Here is a 24,971-nt window from a genome sequence, read left to right on the forward strand (position 1 = left end):
GTGGCTCTAGTGAGTGGTAGGGTTTGGGGGGGGGGCAACTGGGGCTGGGGGAGTCTGGTGGGGAGTAAACTCTCACATTTAATGGGCTTTCAGGAACAGTGGACGCCCCTCTTCCCCCATTAGTCCGTTAAATCGAGGTTTTACTTTATAGAGGAAAACATGGCTCAGAGGTGTTTATGTGGCAGAAAGTGCCTGAATAATTAAGGACAGATGTGAGCCTTAATAAGAAGGGGGAATAAATTATAGAATATAGTTTTATGGAGAGAGGCACTCATCTTGCTTGGAAAAGTCCAATTACATGTGAGTTTACAAGAATTCATCAGCCCATAGATATAAACGAACAATCTCAGTTTAACTATATGCTACCTTCTACGACTTTATATACAAAACTGGCGTTTTTGAGAGCAGTTTGCGGATTGGCACTAGGAGGCTGCTTTCTTCACCAGAAATTCTGTCTAAAATCCTAAGCACTCAATATATTCCCTTTCCAAGACAATACATATTTAAGGTATCTGGAGAGGTTATGTGCAACAATGAATTCATTCCATCTTACAAACCAAAACTCAGGCTTACATTTTTTTAAGCCAGAAAGCACTGTCTCCTTTGTCATCTCTCAGTGTGAGGGATCTGAATGAAAAATGGTGGCTCAATTCAATTTAAACATTTAAAACAAAAAAATACAACCTTCCAGTAAAGGTGTCTGCCCTCCACTTATCAAGACAGTATGAAACTCAGGGGTCCGAATGGAAATCTTACTACTCAGTTATAACTATGTAGCAAGTGTCCAAAAACATTTTATTTCACATCTTTTGGCCTGATCATGCCCTTTTGTCTGAAGTGCAGAACTACTTATAGGCATCTGTGATTGTCACTTCAGGACTGGAATATTACACACTATACTTCAGTCTGACCAGAAAATTACGCACAAACTACTTGTAATTCAACACACACAAACCCACCTATTCAGTGGAGACCAATGAGAGTACATCACACAAAAAATTTCTGCCATACTGAACTTCCAGTTCAGTTCTGGGAAGTATAAGGTCCCAGTCCGTATCATTAAAGACCTAAGTATGCTAGGACCAGTCTATCTCAAGGACTTCCCCTTCCATGCAGTTCCCCATGTCATTCATATTCAACTGAGATGTCATGAATGATGGAATCTCAGTATGAATTATAGAATGAAGAACATTCACAATAGATTGCCCTTAACTATGGAACATGCAAACACCGAAGATTAAGGTTTGGCAAAGTCAGTGCTTTTTTGTGCTGGTAATTGCCAGTACTGAGTATTAGCACCTTGGCAGCCCCAGCCCAGCCAGCAAGGGTGTGTGTGGGTGTAAGTGTATACGGATGAGTATGTGGGCAGGCACTGGGCAAAGTAATGCAAAGTTAGGGATATAAAATATTACCAATTAATCAAATAACAGATAGGTATCTGTTTTATAAGTAAGGTATTCCAGTTGTCATGTAAACTCACTGTAGGACTCTCTTGCTGGCCTCCATCCCCCAGATCCTGTCTGTTAGTCCCCTACACTCGGGGCTCTTCTTGGGACAGTAGCCAGAACCCTGTAGCACATGGGCAGCAGCAGGTAGAGTCCCTGGCATTGGGCAGACAGTGAGCAGAGTCTCTAGGCACAGGAGCAGCAGCCAGGACTCCAGGTGCAGGACAGCACTGGATCCCACCAGTTAAATATTTAACTGGTAAAATGTTAACAGTTTAAATGTCTACATTTTTAAAACATTAGTTACATTCCTGTTTTGGACCACAATGCAAAACTCATCAGATATTCACTCCATCAGTTCAGCTTCAGAACAGCCTCAACGACCTGCTGGAGAAAAACACTTATAGCTACCTACTCTTAACACAGTGGCTTAAAGATAAAGGGCAACAAGGAACGAACAGGTTCCTTTTTTGAAGGATTACTGAGGAACTTTAAAAAAAAATATTATGCCATTTAGATATTACAGAGATAGACATGTTAGAAATGTTTCTGAAATAATTATTACAATTTTTATAAGCAATGTTCTAATGTGCCACACCAGCTGGCTAACATGGCAATAGCTAGGACTTCTAAGAGCGAAAGTTATTGAAAATTTTAGCTAAAAGTATCAGAGGATGAACTAGACACTTCTGAGTTACCAGAGTAGCTTGGTGAGTAAGGTATTCCATACCCTGTATTAAATTTTAGTTCGAAGGAAATCTTTTATTATATAAAGAATTCTGGTTACAACATAAACAGCATTACATACTGTACAGTACATTATAAAAAGATTAATAACTTGAAATAGATTAAGTTACAAAATACTTAACCAGCACTAATCTCACAAACAATCATACTTTTTTTTTCAGTTCTGATGTATCTGATTCATGGAATATGTTATAAAAAGTAACCTGAAGTTTTTACAACAACTGCAAATGTACATATTTTATTACAGACTCAAAAATATTCTGCAATTAACTCACCATTATATTTTTCTTATGGCGTTTTTCTTTAATGTGCTTGTGAGCTCCCTGGATATTTTCAATATGAACCAAGCAGAGTTTGCATAGATACTGGCAGTTAGCATATTCCGGGGAACGCTGGGGAAAAAAAAAAAAAAAACAGAAGACCATCTTTTTTTTAAAAAAAAGAGGCAAATAGTTCTGCCAGTAGACCATAACTGTCTTAAGTTTTCAACTTTGTCAATAATAAACAGCAGATATCACTTATATAGCACATTTCAAAGTATTATACACATCTTAATTGATGAAACTTCACAAGATCTCTGTGGATTGAATTATCCCAGCAGATATGAGATGAAAGTGACTTATGTACTCATGTACTCCCTTTTCAGCATTTTTCAAATCTGCCATCTTTTGAAATTAAAAAAAAAATGCATGACTAACCTCACTCCATTCTAGCATGTTTATATTTGATAAATCCATAAAACATGTTGGAAATGCCAGCTATTCAAAGAGAATGGTGTCTAATGCACAGGAAGCATTTATTTAAAAACCATGTTGTAGAAGGGTTTAACCCAAATTTGATATCCCACCTGGAAACTTTTAACTATAACCTTTGCTGATTCTGGGCAAAATTTTGTTCTTGCTGAATATTGTATTTTGTGTTTCACAAAAACTTGGTATTTTCTGAATACTCATAATGTTTTGTGGATTAAAAAATGGTCATTTTTCTTTTACCAACATTAAAGCCTGAGCCTTAATTTCACTTATTTGAGGAAGAAACCTAAGAAGATGAAGCCAAATATCAGTCTGCTGGGGGTCATTTAACCTGACTCAGACCAAAATATCTTCCACGTACATGTCAAACAGACCGCATCTCCGTTTCTCTTCTGTTTTCTTAAATACCCTTATACAGATTTGCATATTGCTTTAGAATTTCCCTTCTCCCTCGACAAAACACAGAAGGTGAATATCACAACCTACTTTCTCTAGTCGGGAGATATAATCTCTTTCTAGTCGCTCTTCTGCTTGTTTCAAGCCTAGCTGCTGTTCTGCTGTCAGAATAGACTCATCAATCACAGCAGTGTTTTCTAAATACTCAGTCTCCAAATTATGTTCTTTTGTTGATTCAGGATTCTTTAGTTTGCCTGAGAAAGAAGTTGGCAATTATTGTTTTTCAAAATAACTTTTTAAAAAATGAGAATGAGGAAGAGGTAAGCATTAGAAACAATACAAGGCAGTGTATTGGTACTTTCACACGCAAGTCAATTCTGTGGGCTAAACATGAGAACATGCACCAATACATTTTAAACAGTATCATATGCAGCTTTAGTTACGTGGTTCTCAATTACTTCAATGAAAATCAAATAGAAAATATCATTAAACATCAATATAAGTATAACCTTCAATCTCTATGAAGAAAAGACGATATTAGAATCTCTTCAATGCTCTTAAGATACCATGCTTTCCAACGACACATTACTACTGTTTGTTTACCATCACTTTAAGCACACCAAAGGGCCAAGTATTTTATTAAAAGTGCTCTAGCACAGAAAAGAAAAATGTAAGATATCACAGCTGTTTAAGAATTTTGTGCAAATAATACATTGTAGTAGCTAAGCTTTTGGGGGACAGGGATCTTTTTGTTTTGAGTACATGCAACATATAACAAAGAGAACGATGTGCCACAAGAATACAAATTGATAAGGTTTAAACTGTTACCTTGCATGTTTAATCAAGAAAACTACCAGTAAAGCTACTTAAAATAAATCTACATATAATATAAATACAAAATTACATCTAGGCATTTCAATTGCATCTACTTACTAAGTCATTATGATGTTAAGATCATTATTATGTTCTGTGACACCTTAGCATTCCATGGCTGTTCACAGCAACCATACTGCACTGGAATGTTGTCCTTTATAAATACATAAAATTTCAAAATAACAGTGTCTCCTGAAGTCTATGATCTTCAAACAGTTTGTTAACGTACCCATCTTAAGTTTACTCTGTTCTTATGAGCATAGACCACATCAGTGGGAGTGTTACCGAGAACAACCAGATCTTGCAAGAATAAGGAGAAGATGCTGTGAGATAGTTAGCTTAAGGACACAGGGAGGAATCAGACAACTAAACAATTTCTAAAGTATGGTCTGTGGATAACTGGTGGTCCATGCAGCACTTGCTGGTTTTCTACATAACAATAGCTGGTCACATGGTACTGTTTTTCCAAACTGGTTCCTGTTGCTAATTTTGTTAAGACGTTTAAAAACTCTTTAAATATTTTACTAATATTATTTTGCCACATCTGCATTTGCTGCAGTTACCACAGGGATACAGTAAAACCACAAACCAAAGGGAAGGTAGTTGCCACACTAGCAAGTTGCTCACGAACCATTATTTCAATTAAAAGCCACAGTTTGAAACAGTTTGAAAATTCTTGAATTAAGTGGGGCTAAGAAGGAAATAAACTCTGATACATGTATTACATTCTGAAGCTGAAGGAAACTTAAATACAGACTTTTCCACAAGTGTGGCTGTTGGCAGTATCTAAACTGAAAAGCAGCCATCAGTCAAAGCACCTTCTGAAGAATTCATGAGAACAAAAACAGCACAGGAATCAAATAAAAGGCAAGTGTGTATGTGTCTTCATGTTTACAGGGAAGTTTTCTAGAACTTGGATGTGGCTGATTTTTGTCTACACTTTAAAAAGAGTATTACTAATAGACCTCTAGGTAAGATCCCAAAATATTTTGAAGGTTTGTTTTACTACTTTCTAATCTCACAAAATAGCCTGAAATTGACAGACAATCCATTACAAAGTGGCTCTAAATAAATGTAAAATACTGACTTGTCAGTTTTGAAACAACACAGAAAAGAAATTTAGTTAAAAGCTATTCTTATGATGTTTATTCTCCAAGTAACAAAGGGTATATATTCACAGAAAACTTTTTGTAACTGTGCTTTTTGATTTTTCATACGTATTGGAGAAGGCATGTAGGGTAGAACCCATTTCAGATTATTAACAACTTCTCAAAGAAACATGAATTAAGTATTGTGTTTTAATACTCACTAAAGTCATCAGACTTGTGCTCTGTTGTCTTTTGATCTGAAACAGTCTTACCAGAGTCATCAGTCTGATCTGGACTTGTTTTTGACATATGAACTACTGGTAGATTTTCCAATACTGATTTCCCTCTTTGTGTAGCTGGCAAGGTTTCCATGCCGACTCCATTCCCAGAGATATGCAAGCTTGGAGCGTTTTCTTCTGTCGGCTGAACTTTTGTCTGTTTCAGGTTTTCTACGGCCGCTGCTAAATTCAATATTGTTTTTGCTTTGCCATGACTTCGATCCTGAAGGTCTGACCCCACATCTTTAGATCCAGGAATACAACTATTTACTTTACATGATTTATTTTCTCCTGATTTTTCAGAATAAGCATCATTTTGTTTACTCTTTTTGCTACTGCTCCCACTTGGAGAACTTCTTTCAACATCTTTTACAGATTTATCGTTTCTATTGTGTTTATAATTCTGATTGTTTATAACTCTGAATGCTTTGCCTTCTTCACAGACAACACGGGTTGACTTTCTTGGGTCATGATTTCCATTTTTTGAGCTCTTCACCTCTTCCATTATAGAGAAGACCTGCTTCTTCTGTCACTTGAGATTACGTTAATACAATTCTCCAGTTGATGTTGCTCTAAATCCACTGTTCGGGCACAGAATCTGGCTGATTTTCTGCTGGGAAAAACAACATCAAGCATTTAAAAATATGACAGGAACAGTGCTGAAACTAAGAAAATATGCGTTAAACAGATCTCCCCATAAAGAGTAAGAAAATGGTTTGAACTGAATTATAATCTAAGGAAGAAGTACTTTTCCAAAAACAGTTTTCAACCATAAAATATGTATTATTCTAAAAGCAAGATAAAGGCAGTCTCAAGAATCTTCTCCTACTAGAAAAAGGAACAGACAAAAACAGCAGCAAGAGAATGCTTATATAAGGTGCGTCTACACTAGCCAGCTACTTCAAAGTAGCTGGCACAACATCGAAATAGCACGCATCGCGTCTACACGTGCCGTGCGCAATTTTGACATTGAAATCGATGTTGGGCAGCGAGACGTCAAAATCGCTATTCCTATCCAAACATGGGAACAGCGCCCTACTTTGATGTTCAACATCGAAGTAGGGCATGTATAGATGATCCACGTCCCACTACATCGAAATAGCGGGGTCCTCCATGGCAGCCATCAGATTAGGGGTTGAGAGACACTCTGTCCAGCCCCTGCAGGGCTCTATGGTCACTGTGTGCAGCAGCTCTCAGCCCAGGGCTTCTGGCTGCTGCAGCTGCTGCTGCAGCTGGGGGTCCATGCTATGTGCACGGGGTCTGCAATGGGTTGTCAGCTCTGTGGACCTCGTGCTGTGCAGGCCGAATGTGTCTGGGAGGGGTCCTTTAAGGGAGCGGCTTGCTCTTGGCCCAGAAAGGCTAGTCCAGCCTGTGACCCCGTCCCCAGGCTTTGCTGGCCCCTTATTTCGACGGAGAGTGCTTGTGCGTGTGGACGCGCCGCATTTCTTTCCAGGGCAGCTCCTTTCAATGGTCCCTGTCGCTACTTCGATGTTGAACATCGACGGCACCAGCCCTGAAGGATGTGTAGACGATACGCGTCGAAGTAGCCTATTTCGATGTTCTTACTTCAAAACAGGCTACTTCAAGGTAGTGTGCTAGTACAGATGTAGCCCTAGTGTCAAACTGTCACCAGGTCACTTTTCTCTCCCCCGCAACCCTCCCCCTTTTTTTTTGTAGTGTTACCTGTTGAATATTTGTGACCAGATACTATCCCCTTTTTTGGTTTTAGAAAAGGATTAAAGAATCAAAGTAATCTATAACTGGCATGAGAAAAACAGGTTAATGGAAATATTAAAAACACACAGACAACATTACTCTAATAAGCTTTTCAACAGAAACTACTCAAGCAAAATGTCATGACAAATACATTAATTTATATAACATTTCATCTTCAATCACCAGAGCTATCTAAATAGACTAGCTAACCTCAGATGAGCTAAACCCCTTTGAATCCTTATTCCTTGAACAGGGAATCATCAGAAATCAAGTCTGGTATACAGGGATCATTTGTTTGACAACATCTTCAATTAAATGGCAAGACTGATAAAAAGTAGGATTTGGTTTTGTAACAGCTTGTTTATGTTAATTTACTATAAGAGGATAAATTTGTGATAGGCACTAAGAAAAAGGTCTAAATAATTTTGATACAATAAGTATTATAAAGAGCCAAGAATGGAGAGATCCATTATATGAAGGGAAAAGGACAAGTAAAAATGTAACTCCAACAATATTTGAATCTGAAATGTAAAGCTGACACTTCACCCACTGGGTTACACATTGTGGATAGCAATCACAAGATTTTATGGTTCTATAAAAAATTTAATGGGTATCATCAGAACCAAGTCATATCTTCCTTGTACAGTAAACTCTTTCATATCCAGCATTCTATCATCCAAAACTCTCACATAACCAGCATTTTAAACACAAGTAAATTTTAGTTATGTTTTCCATAAGTACAGTATAATAAAAGTCAATACAAATAAATACAGCAAATACAGTATAGCTACATCTACACTACTGCGATCTTTCGAAAAAAGTTCTTCTAGCAGATCTGGTCTGGAAAAAACTTCTTTCAAAAGAGCAAGTCACCACACAAAAAAGCAGATCAAAAGATCGAGCAGCTCTTTTGATAGTGTCCACACAGACCCTGATCCTTCAAAAGAACGGGCCAAGAATAGAAAAATCTGGCACCATGAGGACTGTTCTTTCGAAAAAAAGGGCCTGTGGAGCATCTACACATGCTTTTATCAAAAGACATTTTCAAAAACAGGCACTTTTCCTGATCTGGGAGTGGAAAAGGGTTTCCAGAAGAACTGCGTTCTTTCAATTTTGGATCTGAAGAGTGTATTTTGTGTGTAGACACTCCATATGCTCTTTCGATAAAAGACAAGATTTTCCAAAAGAACTTGCTAGTGTAGACGCAGGCTATAAGTTTACAGTGTACAATACTACTGTTGTTGGTAAATAAAGTACTCTACATACATTTTTGTTTCTTAACAGCTAATCTTGTTTTTCTTATTGCCAGGCATACCTCTCTAGTATCCAGAATATTTGAATATCAGGCAACCTCCCAGTCCTGGAGCTGGTTTACTGTATCGTGTTTCATCCATTTCACAGACATGTCTCAATCATATCTACAATAGACCCCTCTGCTGTTCTTTGGGTTTTAGTTATTAAGATTTTGAAATCTGCAGGATTCCTTTAAGATTTAATACTACTGCAAAAATTCTTTCAAGATAGCTGTCGGTCTCTCTGGTAAGGTGTGTTGTGAAATTAGAATTGACCAAATCAATCTATTAGTGCTGACTTCAGTTCCTTTTCATATTATATACCAGGGGCATGGGCAATAAGTGGACCAAGGGCTAGATGCAGTTTGCCAGTTAGCCCCGGCAGGCTGCCAGTTCCTTTCTTTACCTGAACGTCCACAGATATGGATGTTCAAAGCACCCATTGGCTGCAGTTTGCCATTCCCGGGAGCTGCAGAAAGTGGTGGCCCAGATCATGCCACTGAGTGCCTACCCCTAGCATATACACCAAAACTTCCAGCCATGGCGAGTTTAACAGAATTCTTATTTGCTCTCTCCCTTTTGGCTTACTTAATAGAACGGCTGCCTTTGACACAACAGAGTCCCATTTTGAGTCTTGGCTGAGATAATATGCAAGAAGCAAATCCAGACTGGTATGGGGAACCCTAATAATTTGCTACATCTATGCTAGTGTCTGATCGTCATTTGGCAGGGACAAGGCATTGCTATAATGATTAGTGAAAGTGTTATATCTGTTAAATGGAATTAGAAACTGTAAATTATAATACAACCTGAAAGTATACAGACAATTAACAGATCTTAGTATTGGTTACTATTAGCAACACCAATACCAAAATCAGAAAAGAGTTTAATTTGTATTCTAAACAACATAATTAAAGAGTGCTTATCAATACAACAGCAGCATGATGGTAACAGCTCTTGCTTTTAATAAAAATCAAGACTAATTTCTATTAATTGTCTTGCTTCTACATAAATGGTTTTTTTTTGTTTTTTTTCCCCAAAATAGTGATGTGGGCTTATCTACCTGTGCTTGACAGGCATTGCAATTTGGTCTGTATCTCTATCTTTAGAGTGAAACAAGTCCACCATCATGTGAGACACTTGTGTAAAACCATAAACTTGCCTCTTTTCTCCTTTGCTTCGAAAAGTGTTGCAAAATTAAGAAAAAAAAATGTAAGAAAGAGTTGAAAACAAGATACCTATTAGCACTAGAAATATTGGCAGTAAGTCTGATATCTTAGCAGACCACTATTTACCAGGTTTTCATTTAATTAATTTAAATCATTATTATTAGTGCTGGGGGCTGGATGGCTCAAGGGACTGATAATGCACTAATTTCGCCCTGAGGTCACTACCTCAAATCCAACACAGATAATGATCAAAAGTCATTATTTTATTAGTTAAAGGCTAGTCTGTGACTAATGGGAACCAGTTTGATGATCTAGGTCAACAGTCTACAACCAAAATAGCAAGAAGAGCCATTTTTTAAAATTTGGTTGCAAAATCAATATTTCAAGAGCCACAATGCATGTGAATACAAGAAAGTTCTTAATAAATGTCAAACCATACTTTTTGTAACCTCTATTTTACGAACAGTGCACACGCAATGATTTGTAATGCAATACATGTTTACTGCAGGATGTTCACAAGCTTTTTACATGTTCTATTCTCTCACACTTTACATGTGGAGGGTGGGGACAGAGAAGAGCAGTTCCTGTCCCAGGGGGAGATAGGGGCTCCTCAGGACTAAAGGGAGGGAGAAAAGTTTGCTGAAAATTTGCCCAGGACATTCCCTACCATGGTAGGGAGCTGGGCTAGGGAAGGGACCAGGGACGCTCTTACTTAGCTTTAGCAGCTGCAGCAGGCAGAGTCCATCCCCTGAGGAGCTGTACAGCAAGAGCAGCAGCTGGGGAAGCCGCCTGACCTACACTGAGCTAGCAATGAGGGGTGGGGACGGGGCGCTGCCCAGCTGTAAGAGCTGCTGAATTTAGTTGTGCTTTGCAGGTTAGGACTCAGACATTCAGCGCAGTCAAGAACTGGAGGCAGCAGATTCAGACACGTGGTTCTCCCATATCCAGACCACCATGTGCTCCTGTGAGCTCTGTGGCTGGCCCTTGCCCAAGGGGAACTTGTTGCTCATGTTATAGGCAGGTAGAGAGGCTGGTGGCAGCTGCACTGGAGTCCCCTGTGAGAAATCCAGCAGTGCCATTTTCACCTCCATCCTGCCACACCCATTCTGCCTTCCCCTCCCCTCTCAGCCCTCAGATCAGACCACCTTACTTGGCACACTGCCCCGCTGCTGATCTGAACTGACTGAGCAGAGGGAGGGAGGGAGGCAGCCAGCTGGAGCTGGCCAACATCAAAGATGCAGGTGGGTGAGAAAGGAAGGATGCAGAACCACCCCCTCTAGTGCTGCCCTCCAGGACCAGACTGCTCTCCCCTGGGGCCAAAACAGAGTTATTTGCAGCTCCGGATGCTGCTGCCGCCACTGCTGACTCTTCTGCAGCTCCCTGTCCTGTTGCCACTACAACAGCAGAACTAAACTCATCTGGTTTAACAGATGGATCCCTCCTGCCGCCCTGCTGGATGTCAAACCAACTGAATTTAGTTCTACTGTTTCTGCAGCGGCAGGACAGGAGCCACAGAGGAGTCAGCAGTGTCTGCGTCCAGCACCACAAATGACTCCTTAAAGAGCAGCAAGTTGCTGACCCCCTGATCTAGGTCAAGTTTCTTGACAATAGGAGCTAAGTAGCCACTCAAACAGATTTCCTTGCAGTAGTTAGTAAAGAGGACAAGGAAATAATATTAAATTGCATTCAATCAAGATAAACATACATTTCCTTAGATTTCCCTCAGCTGGATTTGTTTCTCACATATAAAACACCTTGATCCTCATAGCACAATAAAGAACTTGAGACCTACAATAATGCTGCATATTGACAGACATAATATAATTAAAATTAAGTTAGTTATGGCTACAGTACAGCAGTATTTTTTAAAATCTCTGAGACAATTATAAGAAAAACAAGTGGTCATTCCTTAAAACTCGGGTATATTTTAGGCTGCAAAAAGATTAAAATTTCAGAGCTCAAATTCAGTCTTCGGCTAAACAAGGGCAACTTCACCTTATGTCAGAGTTTCATTTAATGCTGCCAAGCCTGCATTTAGTCCTTCTTGTACAAATTATTACAGGAATTTTATTTGTTACACTGCAGCAGCACATACTCAAGAGTCCTTAGCATTTCTAACGACAAGGTAAACTGATAATACAACTTAAAAATAATGCAATTTTTTTTCAAAATAATGTTCCTTACATTACTATAATTGACATAATTTATAAAATCTAGTTTACTCTTCTCTGTGTTTACAATTAATTTGGCTTGCACAATGAAAGACAGACATTTTCACTTTCGTTTCTTGACAGCTTTAAGTTTCACTTTCTGGTTCTCAGCTATCTGTATTAGCAAATATAGTGTTAAAACTACACGGAAAAATTTAAACCAAACAGAATGAAAAGGTCTTTTTATTGATTTATTAAATTCCATGGAAATATTTCTATCAATTTGTAAAATCTTTCACTCTAGTCCCTACTCCCCATCAAAAGAGTTAAATTTTACACAATTTTTTTTTCATCCTTTTAAAAAACTTTATATTTTATATCTGATTTTGTTGTGACAACATATGTTATGGGGCAGAGGACTTGTGCGCAGATTGAACATGGCCTTGGTCTACACTTGTGTGTGGGTGCATATACAAACCATTCAAACTTTGATAATTCTTTATGACAACATTCAAAGTATTTCTAACATAATCAGACCTGGATTAAGTTATGAAACCAAAATTAAGGAGATTTATAATTCAAAGAGGAACTAACTGTCAGAGGCTACTGGTGACTGCACCTTTTTAGATTTAAGGACCCACCACCAGTAAACCCCAGGCACAGGTACTTTTTGGTTAATCCATGCATGTACTGAGGTACAATACACTGTAGTAATGTTTCCATAAGAAAGCCCATTATTTAAATTCTGAAAAGGGCTTTATCAATCAGAAAAAGAAAAACAGGAGAATACACTGTGCACAAAGTGCTATGATTAAGGTGGTCATTACAACAAATCCAGTAAGAAGTTATGATTTTAGCACTTTTGCAATCCTAACTATGAAAAGCAAATCTTTTTGGCAGTCTTCTACCAAGTTCAGTCTTGGACAGAAAATATTCCATGCAAAATTTCAGCACGAATCAAATGCTTTATACCTGCATTATATAGCTGTCTATTGGTACCTGCTCAGTGTCAATAAAACTATTTATTTGACGCCAAATTTAGCAGTTTGATATGGTACAGTCCATTCAGATTATTTCCTTTAATCTCTAAAGCATATAGGACAGTCATCATCAACAGGATATGCTTACAACAAGTTGTTTCTATCTACAAAGACATACTTTTTGCAAGGAGTAATTCTTCATGCTGTGTGAACAAATCAAAGACCTGTGATCTCAGTGCAAGACCAGAAGTCAGGGACTCCTAAAATCTAATTCTTGCATTAATAACAATTCCCACTGCAGCTGGGCAAGTCACAGTCCCTCAGGATACAGCTACACTACCTGGTAGATTGACCTGATTAGGGTTGATTTTACATGCCTAGTGGGAACGTGTGAAATTGAACTACTGGGGGAGGAGTCAGGGAGGTCAATGAGAAAGTTTCTTCCAACTACCTCCCTCAGTGAGGAGGGCCAGCTAAGTCGCTAGCTGGAATTGCTTTTCTATGATTGACTTTAAAGTCTAGTGTAGACTTGGCTTCACGTTCACTACCTGTAAAATTAAAACTACTCCTCTATCATCTAGAGGTGCCGTGAACGTTAATTTCAGTTCATCTTGCTTCTTCGTTTGCACAGTACCACAACAAGATGAGTCGGATTCAGAGCATGGTAATATCAATGAACCCTCTTGATTCTGATGGACTTTGAATCAGGTCTAATAAGTGCTAAGTATTATTGTAATAATGCCAATAAAATGCATACATATTTTATAAATTACAGGAATGCATTCTACCACACCACTTAAACAGAACAGCATTCTATCTTCAAAGCACTCCACGAACTATGCATTACTTTAGTATTAACCATAAGCAATTGACATGTTTTTGGCATGGAATTTACATGATAGGAAAGTTGTGGTGAAAATATACTAAAATACTTTGCTATACAGACCAAGCCTTGACATTCTGCTAACAAACTACTAATAGCAGTTTCACAAACAAACACTTGCATTAGTCAAAAAAGAAATTCTGAAGCTACTATAATTGCCCAATTTAGATTTAAAAATATTTTTATAAAAGGCTTTTTACCTCAGCCTATCTTCACTATGGTTGCATTTCAGAATATCAGCTATTACTGTCAGCATCACTGTAACAGAAAAAGATAGCTGATTTTATAATGGAAATTGATTATATTTCATCAGCAGACAAAATTAGTTCAAGTATAGGTTTGGTGTAATATTATAGCCAAAGGGGCTAATTAGAAACCTTGTATATAGCATTTGTGATTCTGAATAAATAACTGGGTTTACTTGCAGAAGCATTAATGTCAAAGTTACTACAGTGTATAAAAACAATACTGCAAAGCTCAAGAGAAAATTATTGAATTATACACACGTTAAAAAGAGTTTGTGACTATCACCAACTAATAAGTAAGACTGTATCAGTACATTGACTGGTAATGTGTAAAAACAGTATAAATATTGAGAAACACATTAGACTTTGGTCCTGCAACTGGGTCCATACGAGGCAGTTTCATGATCATGACTTTAATTTGTGTGTTACGAGTAATTCATGTTAAACACTTACATAGTTCATTCAGTAGGTTGGGGCAAAGATAATAGAGAAAAACTTTGAAGTTTAGAAAAGAATACCAAAGACCAATAACCCAGTACCTAGAAAATATTAGGGTCCACTCAAAGCTTTGCAAGATTCTGTACTGGCTTATAAAAAGAAAAGTGTGACTACAAAAAGCAAAATTATTCCTCTACAGGTAGAGCCATTACCAACTAGAGGAGATCCAAATCGTAAGAGATGGATAGAGGTGTTTTGTGTTCAGGGATATTGGAGGGAAATATGCTCACTGGCAAATTGGACCTCCGTTTTGAAACTCTTCCCATAAACAGATACCCATGCATTTTTCTCTTCATTGGTAGAACTAGATCATGACATTGTCCCCGGACTATCCACATATCCCTTGAGTGTAATTCAGTACTGCAGGCACCCTCCTTCCAACTGTTTGTTCACGGAGTGCAAACAGACAAATTATGGCGGTTTTCTATGGAGATCTTGGAGGAACATCATGTGGAAAAAGGGTCTTCATGTTCCTGCTCCACCACTACTTGTGTGCACTGGGCAACCATAATTTAAACTCCAAAAAATCACCTTTATAAGGGGACTTTCATACTGGGGTGGGTTTAGCAGAACTATTACACTTCAAGTAGTTATTTTTCAGGAATTGGAATTGCTAATATGTTTGGATAAGAGATCTCTTCCTCTAAACTTATCTTCCTCTGCCAAATGCTGCAATTAAGTCATACTTTTGTGGTTGGACAGGTCACCTCTCATCATGGAAATAACTGTGCCAAAACCACTTAGGGCAAATTATTAAAAGCACCCACAGAAATTAGGAGCACATGTCTCAATGAAAATCAGAAACATTATGATTTCTCAGTTGATTTAAAAAGAAGGGACAAATCCTGGATCCAATTTGTATAGTCCAGGAACCCGTATCAGCAGGAAGTAGGAAGAGAGACCACATGCAGAGGGTATTAAATCCCTGTTTAAATACAATTTAATATTGTCCTCGGTGTGACAGTCCTTCTCTAATGATTAACTCGGTATTTCAGAAAATAAGTCTGCATCTGCATGTTTTGGCTCCTCTTCAGTGTTTACTGCTACTTTTGAGCCACCTGTAAAAGAATGCTCAAAGTAACCTAATATTTTCAGCCAACTGACAAACCCTATACAACATATTGCAAATGTATGTATTCATTCAGCTGCATACGCACCTATAATAACCCAACTCAATATCTTAAAAAAATGAGCTGAAGTGACCCCTGTGTACAGTTTGCAAGAAATACTGTGGCCCTGTAATATGGATGACTATATATTCTAGGAACGAAAGATAACGTTCCACTGCATTAACCCCAACATTTTAGTACAGGGTTTACCCATGGCTAAAATGATTCTTTCAGCCTTACAAGTAGCACCAGAGTACACTTTCACTACGACTCCTAGTATATTAAATAAAGCACTGGGAAATCCTAAACTATTTAAAAACTAATTCAAGTGGCTAAGGAGAAATCATGGAACTATACCAATTTACATACCACATATAGCCTGTCCCCAATAGTTTATCTTCACAGTGTAACATTAAAGTAATTATTTACCAAGGATGATTAAAAAACAAAAAACAAGAAAGCCCTGATTCCATGGGCAGATGTGTGTGTTTTACAAATGAGTTAATTTAACACAACTAAAAAAAAAAAAAGAAATCACAGTATGATGCATGTCAACAAATCCTAAGTTTTGTTCACTGGTTGGGTTACAGTCTAGTGAGGGAACCCAGACTGAAATGTGACCAGTAACCCAGCTTCAAACATGCCAGCTTGCATCTTAACAAAGCTATTACGACATGTTAATCACATGCAACTGAAACACACAGCCTTTTCACTGATCAAGATATAACTAAGAAAGCACGTACAATGGGACAGGGGAGGGATTCTACTTATGTGAAACATGAGCAATTCTGTTACTTTTCAAACATACATTTAGGTCAAGAAAAGTGCAAGACAATCATCTGAACAGGACATGGAAAGGTATTTGTGAAAGTGTATGTATCAGTGAACATGAAGCATAGCACCATAGCTGTAGACAAGGTCCAGGAGCTAGATTTTGTTGCACTGTAGATGTGACATGGACCTCAGGGGTGACCTTGGGAACGTGGCTTCACCTCAGCTTCCCCAGCTGCAGAATGGGGCCACTGCTCTCATCCTGCCAACCATCAACACATGCCCCGCCCCCAGGCTATGATGGAGAGGACTGAGGAAAAGCAAACCACTGCTAAGGCTGGTGCCTGCCTGTCACCGCTCCCACGCAAGGACCCCCACGGCAGGACCACCCCAAATGCCATTTAGTGCCCGCACCAAGCCCCTTCCACAGCGATTTACACCAGCACTGACCCTCCCCTCAAGGGGGAACGGGCCGAGAGAAGGGAAGGAAAGAGCGGAGCCTCCCCGGCTGAAGCAGCTGGGCCTAGCAAGACGGGTCCCGGGGCAGAGCGGCGAAGGTAAGCGGGAGTCCCAAGGGGAGAGGCGAGCAGGGGGTCCCCAGGAGCCGCCGCCCCCAGCAAAGGGCAGAGCCCAGAAGCAGGGAGGGGATCAGCGCCCTCCTCTGAAGGCCTCGGGGCCCCCAGGGGCCGCCCCCGAGCCCGGTACCTGGCTGCTGCCCTAGGGCCGCCGAGGCTGCGCCCCCCCCATGCCCGGCTCTGGCTGCTGGAGGCCCTGATGCGAGCGGCTCAGTCCGGCCCGGCCGCCATGTCAGACGCGCCGCGCACTGCATTGTGGGGTGGAAGGGGGGTCCCCACCTCCGCCTGCCTGGAGGGAGGTGGGTGGCGGCACCTCCAACCACCGCCCCGCCCCGCCCCGCCCTGTGCCTTGCCGGGGGGGCTTGAGGCGGGGCAGACCCCGGCCCTGTACTGCAAGGGAAGGGGTGTGGCTGAGCCCCAGAAAACCCCTCCCCCTGCTAGGCCGGGGGCTTCAAAGGGAGGGGGGCGTAGGGGTGCTATAGACCCTTGTCTGTCAGTGCTACCCGAGAAGGCGCCTCCCGCTGTTCGGGGGGCGTCGGTGCTGGGTTCCGCAGCCGGCGGTGGGGTTTGCCCCCTGCTGGGAGTCGTGGCCCCGCCTGCTTCTTTCCATCGCGAAACCGCCCTGGCCTCCGCCTGACCTTGGCCGCGAAACCTCTCGTCGCAGCGGGGGGCCGGGCCGGGCCCCTTCAACCCGGCGGCCGCTTCCCGACCCTCCCCAAGGGCAGGACGGGCTATGGGACCGCGCTAGGCACGTCCCTTTTCAGGGGTGACCAAGGGATGCGGTAGAGCTCAACTCCTTTTGGGGAACCCGGGCTTCCCCTCACGAGCAGCAGGGGATTGTGGCACTGGCGCCTCCTCACAGCTGAAAAAGGGGAAATAAGAATTAATGAAGCGCCATTAAAAGATTCAGAGGACAGTCTTGAAAGGCGAGTAATGCAGCTGGTAGAAGAGAGAGTCCGTTGGTTTAGACTTAATGTAATAAAAGCATTCCTGTATCACCTTAAAGACCAACAATTTTATTACGTAATAAAGTTTTTAACCGAATAAATAAAATTGTTAGCCTTTAAGGTGCTGCAGGACTGCTTGGGCTTTTTTTTTTGTTTTTGTTTTGTTTTGTTTTGTGAAATTACAGACTAACATGGCTACCCCTGTGAGACTATTTACCATGTGTGGATTGCCTTAAAAATTAAATGTTACACTAGCAAGATGCAAAAAAAAAAAAAAAAAGATATAAACAGCATCATCCTTACAAAGTAATTTGCCCCTTCCTGGCTCAGTTAAAGGTCATGAGTGAAAAAGAGTGAGGATTGTTGCTCAGGTAGGAGGCCAAGCACAGGCCATCTGAAATTGTTCTAAAGCCTATGCTTTTTTGTGAGTCAGCTACCAAATCCAGATTTGAACCCATAATTTCAAATATAATTAGTTGGATGTATTCCTAGAGATCATCACATCACATAATCTTTAATTGCTGGAGACTCCAGGCCAATTCTGGAAGATGGTCAACCCTAAGTATAATCTGCTTTACCATTATATAGTTGGATTATCAATATCTTGTAACTTTGCCAGAAAAAAAATGGTTCTTCAGTTTTACTGGTTACTATACATATGGTCTTACAAGAGGTGTAGGAGATCAAGGCAGTGAAGAGGTTCAGGAGAAACAAAGAAGCGGACAAGAAAGGTAGAGTCTTAACCACATTAAAGCCTTTACATATCACATGGAGTAAGGGATGTTGGCACAAGCAAGAAGAGTCTTGATCTTAACTAGGGAACAAAGTCGATCCTCATACATTGATTCTCGTTATGCTAATTGTGTAGCTAGAATTAAGTATCTGGAATTGACTTTATTCCCTAGTGTAGAACAGGGCTACCAGGTGTCTAGTTTTTGACTGAAATGTCCAGTGAAAATGGGACTGTGGGTGGTTTGGTCAGCACTGTAGCCAAGGCATTAAAAGTCTGGTTGGTGTAAAGTGGCAACCCTATCTCCAGCACAGGAGCCCTACTTTGGTGAGCCTCTTGAGAGATGTCAGAGTAGAACTTCCCTCTTGTGGACCACCTCATTTAAAGTTTTGACTAATTTTAAAAAAAGAAGAAATCAGGAAAGCTTTTAAACATCCTTCAGTAATGTATAGATTCTTAGGATCTGATTTTCATTTACATGAATACTGCTCTACACCACACTGATACTGTTAATGGATGTAAAAGTGTAAATCTCTCTCTTAAGACTTCTACGCTTACTATACTTCATTATTCTAACACAATGTAAAATGGATATAATACTTAATTCTATTCTGACAGAGTTCTACAAAAGAGAGAGAAATTCCTCCCTCCGCTCCCCCCCAAAAAAGCTGTTAAAATGTTAATGTTGTGTATGTCTATTAAAATCTAAAAATGTTACTTTCTTTGCAGAAATTGTATACCTTTACAAAATTCAAATGTAAAAGTCTGGAAATGACAAGTTAAATGCAAATCTCCCAACCTTCAAATAAGTTTGTGGACGATGTTGCTAAATATGTTTTTGCTGAATGTGTGTGTGTGTGTGTGTGGTTTTTTTATATTTTTCCGTGTGCTGTGCTAGATCTGCACAAATAGTTGGCACAGCAAACCTCAATTTAACTGCCTGATAACCATATGGAAGGGACTTGGTCAGGTTTATTGTCAGCAAAGCATGGTCCTAATGCCCTGGCTTATTAGTTACAGGTACTCTAACACAAATATGCCCATTGCAATGGACTCGCTCAATTAGGGTATGTCTACACTTGGGAATAAAGTTGAATTTATTGAAGTTGACTCTTTAATTCTAGATTTTATAAAGTCGAATTTAACTTTCCAAAACCGCTCACAAAGTCATCTTAGTGTGCCCCCACCAGATTGCCTAAGTTCAACTGTGGCAGCAGTGCATTATGGGCACCTATCCCTCAGTTCCTGCACACCCATTGCATTTTGGGATTCTGTGCCAATGTCTTGTGGACAACCTTTTTTCCACAAATGGTTCTGGGTTTCTGATGTCATCATCCCAGAAAGCATTTTCCACTTCCTACTGAAAAGAAAGAGACAAAGGAATTTTTGCACCGCTTTTACATTGTCTGTCACCCGCCATTACAAAGAATAACATGGATCCTGAGACATTTCAATGTTTGGTGCTGTGTTTTGTAATTACTTCCCATACTGTGATGCAGCATGTTCTGAACATAATGCCCATGCACTGTCAGTGGATTGATATGGTGTGGGGAGGAGGGGCACCAACAGTCGGAAAGATCTGAAGTATAGCACTGCTGAGTTGTTGGCAACACTGGAGTCACTGCACAGCATGGAGTGCAGGTTCTGCACCTGCGAAACCAGCTCATACTGGTGGGATCGCATTGTTTTGAAGTCATGGAACAATCAGCAGTGGCTGCAAAACTTCCGCATGCATGAGGCCACTTTCATAGAACTTTATGAAGTGCTGTCTCCTGCCCTGAAGCACAGTGGTACCAGAGTGGGACAGCTGTGAAGAGTGCGGCAATTGCTCTGTGGAAGTTTACAATGTGAGACAGCTACTGGTCAGTGGGAAATCAATTTGGAGTGCACAAATCTGCAGTGGGAGCTGTTGTCATTCAGGTAGCCAAGGCGATCACTAACCTCCTGTGAAAGACAGTGACTCTGAGGAATGTGCAGGACATAGTGGATGGATTTGCTGCTGTGGGGTTCCCTAACTGCAGTGGGGCCATAGATGGAATACACATCCCCATCCTGGCACCAGACCACCAGGACTCAGAATACATTAACTGCAGTTGGTACTTCTCTATGTTGTTGCAGGCATTGGTGGATCACAAAGGTCATTTTACCAACATCAATGTGAGGTGGTCAGGAAGGGTGCATGACACGTGAATCTTTATGAATTCTGGTCTGTTTACAAGGCTCCAGAGTGGAACTTCCTTCCCAGACCAAAAAAACGAGCATTGGGAGTGTGGAAATGCCCATAGTGATTCTTGGTAACCCTGATTACCGCTTGTTCCTTTGGCTCATGAAGCCATAAACAGGCATCCTTGATCCCGATAAGGAGCTCTTCAACTATAGGCTGAACAGGTGCAGAGTGATGGTAGAATGTGCTTGTGGCCATTTAACAGCCAGGTTCAGGCACCTTCTGACCTTCTTAGACCTCAGTGAAGAAAATACTACCCTTGTCATTGGGGCATGTTGTATTCTTCATGACATTTGTGAGGCAAAGGGAGAGAATTTCATGCCAGTGTGAGGGGCAGAGGCAGAGATCCTGGCCAGAAATTATCAGCAACTGAACACACAGGCAAACAGGAAAGTACAAAAGGAGGCAATGAAAATCAAGGATGCCTTGAAAATCAAGTTTATGAATAAGTGTGAAGGCATCAGCTAGCATCCCCCCACACCCATGTTGTTTCCTTGCCCTTTATGAAACCCCCTCCAACCATGTGACAACCCTCACCACCCCACCTAACCCCAACACATCGACCCCAAACCATATTGAATAACAAAACGTTCTTTTTCCAACCTACAATGTTCTTATTTAGGGGGCCCTAATGGCAGAGTGGTGGGCGGAGGGAAAACAAAAATATAAGAAACTTATGGTTCATCATACATGAGCCTTCTGTTGGTTGGTGATTCCCTGGGAGGAGAGTGCAGGGATCTTCGTGACCTTCCCCCCTCCCCCGGTTCTGGGTCCCTGGAAAGAGGAGGGGATGGTATGTGCAGAGGAAAGAAGTATGGGGGGCATAGATTGTATGGAGGATAAAGAGCTCTGAGTAGGGGAGGGGACTGATTGTGTGGAGGGAGGTCTGAAATGGAAGGGCCTGGAGTGGCTGGGGGACACAGGACCCTGACCAAGGGAGGAGAAAGAATGTAGCAAGGGTGGCATGTAGTGGGGATGCCTGGAATGGCTGAGGGATACAGAGCCCTGACCAGGTGAGGGGAATGAGTATGGATAGGGTGACATGTAATGGGGCATGTTTTAGACAGGATGTACAGAGTTTGTTGATTTTGATTTTCAAGCATTTCTGCCGTGATCTCAGTCTGCCTTGTCATTACTGACAGGACTGAAGCATCAATTTTTGCTTGATTCTCCACTACATTTTTCCTCTACTCTCTCAGTTAATTTTTTTTTCTTTGCTGCCACTTCAAAATAATTATCCATCATTTCTTGCCATGACTACTACTTCCTCTGCATTTGAGGCAATCTCAATTCAGGGGGAGTGGGCCGCAAGACCTCTGATTTCTGTTTGCAAAGTTGTCTCCTGCTTAAAAAAACATTGAAATATTAAGGGCCTTGTCAATAGCAACATTTTTATCTTTACTCAAAACAATGAGTGTACTGACAGAGTGAATGGCTGCCTGTCTCTATGGAAGAATATATTGCAACTGCAGGGTCACTCCATGGACTCTTAAAGCTGAAGAATGCATGATGCCAGGGAGAACAATTTAAGCTCTTCTGCAGCTGATGTTTACCTTCAGCACAATGGTAAGCTATCTTCAGTTCATGGTGAAAAAATTTTGCTGAGTGTCCAATGGCCCACCAGCCCAAGGAATGGGGGGTTGCTGTGTGTCCAATCATTCACCGGTGCAGCTCGGGGGGGCAGGGAGGGGTAGGACCTGCTATGTGGGCTTCTTAAAGCAGTGCCTAGATTTTAAAGCAGGCTGCTCCAGGAGTTAAAAAATCATTAAAAGTCACTGCAGGTGCGCACATGGACCAGGGCAGGGTCTGATCACCCGCCAGCTCAGAGGGGCTGGTCGGGGGAGGACTGCTACATGTCCCAGCGGATGCCAGCCCAGCAGGGAGGGCTGCATCCTGGGCTTATAAGAGCATCTGGATTTTAAAGCCATGCCATGATTTAAACTCCAGTAAGGCTGCATGAGTTTTGCTCTGCGCTAAGGGACTCACAGGTAAAAAATCATTAGTGACTCACAAAACTTCCCATGTGTTCTAGGTTGCCAAAGGAGACATCAGCATCCTCAGAATAAGAAAAAGGGATAACGTAAGACTGCTCATTCTGGAGAGGTACAATGTTGGAAAATTTGCAAGAAAGCTCTGTGGGGCCATGGTTCCAGATTACTTAATACTGGGTTGGTGCGGTACGGTGTCTTACTGTGTAAAAAGAGATGAGTCAGGTCTCCCCAAAAATCTTGTGAGGAGAATCTAAAAGTGTCTGTCTAAGACCTTCAGTGTGATGTCCAAAGAGAATCAGCACTCTGTCACCAGAAATATTAACAAGCTGTTCTAAGAAAAATGGGCGTAAACCTTCTCTACTCCCTCATCCCCCCACAAACAATTGCACCATATTATTAACAGTAGAAAAAATACTCACCAGAAGTGCCTTCTCCAGCATCCCAGTTTTCCTCCAAAGGCACCTCCTGAAATAAGGGGATGGGCTCCAAGTTAAGAAGCAGCTCCTGGCTTGCAAGATCTGCTGCTGCACTCAACTGGACCCCACTGTCATCCACCTCTTCCTCATACAGTAAATCAGACCATGCTTCATGACCCTGCTGAGAAATACTCTCAAATGAACAGTTGATGTGTCTTCTAGGGGCAGAGGTTGCGTCTGTCCCCACAATAGTATGAAATTCTTCATAATACCATCATTTCTGGGGAGATATCCCAGACTGACCATTAACTTCTTTTGCACTTTTGATAGTTCTCCCTCAACTCCTTGATTTTAACATGGCACTGCTGAGCATCCCTGGTGTACCCTGTCAGAATCATGCCATGGAATTTCTTTTTCTGGCTTTGAGCTGTAGGAAGATTGCAGTGTAATGGAAGAAGCTATGAGGTCCAGGATCTCCTGATGGCTCCATGCTGGGACTCTTTTGTAACCCTGGGAACTCATGGCTATTAGGTATGCTGCAGTGGTGTGTTCCAGACATCTGCTTGCCATGCTGGTCAGAGAGGAAAAGGGAAATGGATTCAAAATTCCGTGGCTGATGACCACTGCTTCCTGCCACCAACTTCCTGCTCACCTAGAGAGCAGCAGAGACAAAGTGATGACCAAAAAGGCCACATCAAGGGGCATTGTGGAACAGTTTCAGAGGCTAATAAAATCAGTTTTGATAATGCTGCCATCTGCACTTGTATAGGTTGACACTGTAAAATCAAATTTTAGGAGTTACTCCCTTGGAATTCGGCATGACAAAAGTCAACCTTAGAGCCGCTTAAAATTGACCTATGGAGCGCTGTGGTGTAGACTGATGGTTTGTAAAATTGACCATAAACCCTTAACTTCACCTTAATCTCCTAGTGTGGATCTGGCCTTAGAAACAGGACTTTCCACTTTCCAATAGGCCAGCCAAAGACACTCACCCTGAGACTTCATTTTATACACCAGCACAAACAAATTGTGTTACTCTTCTAACATTATCTTGTACATGTTGGTGTGATCAGAACATTTCTGTTTGTCATGCTGTTATCTTGACCTTACCTTCAGGATAGGTCAGTGTGCTTGTGATATCTTTATGCAATGTGTTGGTATCAAGGTGTTCTGATACTACCCTTTGGGAATGTGTTTCCATGAGTGCTCTGTGCCAAGTACCTTTTAGGAATATGTGATTTTTGCAATACCAGCTGTTCTTTCCTGATTTTGTGAGCAGGGCCTTTTTTCTGGTACACAATGGTTATGTCTGCATTAGAGCAATCTGTCAACAGCAGTTACTGTTGGACGACATCTTCCAAAAAAACTTCTGTCCACAGATTATGGCCAGACTGCAAGACGGATCGAAAGAGCGATCCCTCTGTTGACAGAGTGTGGCCAGACTGACCAGACAAAATGGCCAACTGGGGGCTTGGACACTTGGCAGTGTTTAGCTGTGGCTGCCAAGTCCTGCAGCCCATTGGCACAAGGAGACTCTGTGCTGCCCTTGCCCCCTGCAAGCACTGCCTCTGAGTTTCTATTGGTCATGGTCCCCAGCCAATTGGAGTTGCAGAGCCAGCACTTGGGACATGTGGCAGTTTGTGGGCCTCCCTGACCCCAAGAGCTGAAGGAACCTGGTGTTTGCTTCCAGAAGCCG

The 24,971-nt window shown here is 41.2% G+C and overlaps 1 protein-coding gene across 7 annotated transcripts in view; it reads right to left on the minus strand.

Moving 5' to 3' along the window:
* Window positions 1–17,205, minus strand: part of TUT4 (terminal uridylyl transferase 4) — a 79,297-nt gene extending 62,092 nt beyond the window's left edge. For 4 of the 7 annotated variants that reach the window (XM_075003423.1, XM_075003419.1, XM_075003424.1 and 1 more), the window contains exons 1-5: window positions 17,098–17,205; window positions 13,970–14,027; window positions 5,523–6,189; window positions 3,431–3,594; window positions 2,468–2,584 (exon numbers count right to left, since the gene is read on the minus strand). In XM_075003423.1, coding sequence (XP_074859524.1) covers window positions 2,468–2,584; window positions 3,431–3,594; window positions 5,523–6,084 — 843 coding nt within the window. In that variant the 5' untranslated portion in view covers window positions 6,085–6,189; window positions 13,970–14,027; window positions 17,098–17,205. Of the gene's footprint in view, window positions 1–2,467; window positions 2,585–3,430; window positions 3,595–5,522; window positions 6,193–13,969; window positions 14,028–17,097 lie in introns of all 7 variants that reach the window. The other 3 variants (XM_075003420.1, XM_075003422.1, XM_075003421.1) reach the window with 3 other exon arrangements.
* Between the last annotated feature and the right edge of the window lie 7,766 nt (window positions 17,206–24,971).

This window comes from Carettochelys insculpta, chromosome 9, assembly GCF_033958435.1.
Source record: "Carettochelys insculpta isolate YL-2023 chromosome 9, ASM3395843v1, whole genome shotgun sequence".
Lineage (NCBI taxonomy): Eukaryota > Metazoa > Chordata > Testudines > Carettochelyidae > Carettochelys > Carettochelys insculpta.